General features: G+C 67.8%; 1 protein-coding gene across 1 annotated transcript in view; it reads right to left on the reverse strand.

Annotated features, from left to right (window-relative positions):
* TMEM132A (transmembrane protein 132A) overlaps positions 1-314 on the reverse strand; it is a gene marked incomplete at its 5' end in the record, with an annotated part of 10,129 nt that overhangs the window by 519 nt on the left and 9,296 nt on the right. The window contains 1 exon segment of the mRNA XM_014539192.1: positions 10-308. Coding sequence (XP_014394678.1) covers positions 10-308 — 299 coding nt within the window.

The raw sequence follows: 314 nt of genomic DNA on the forward strand, positions 1-314 counted from the left end.
CCCCCACACCCAGTTGTGGGGCTGCGGGGAGGCGGGGTCCGGGGCGCTGTCGGGGGGCTCCTTGCGCTGGTAGCGCAGCACAAACACCACCCCGTTGACCAGGAAGATGAGGATGGCCAGGCAGAAGATGCCCAGCAGGGCGTACATGCCCAGCTCCAGGTTGGTGACCCGCCGAGGGGCGGGGACCATCTCCTCCTCTTCCCCCTCCTCCTCCTAGCTTCTGGCTCCTCCCTCCTCCTCCTGCCCGGCCTCTTCTGTCAGCTCAAACTTGCCCCTCACACGCCCGCTGCCCCCCACACCCGTCAGGACTAGAC

This window comes from Myotis brandtii, unplaced genomic scaffold (assembly GCF_000412655.1).
Source record: "Myotis brandtii unplaced genomic scaffold, ASM41265v1 scaffold2089, whole genome shotgun sequence".
Taxonomy (NCBI): domain Eukaryota; kingdom Metazoa; phylum Chordata; class Mammalia; order Chiroptera; family Vespertilionidae; genus Myotis; species Myotis brandtii.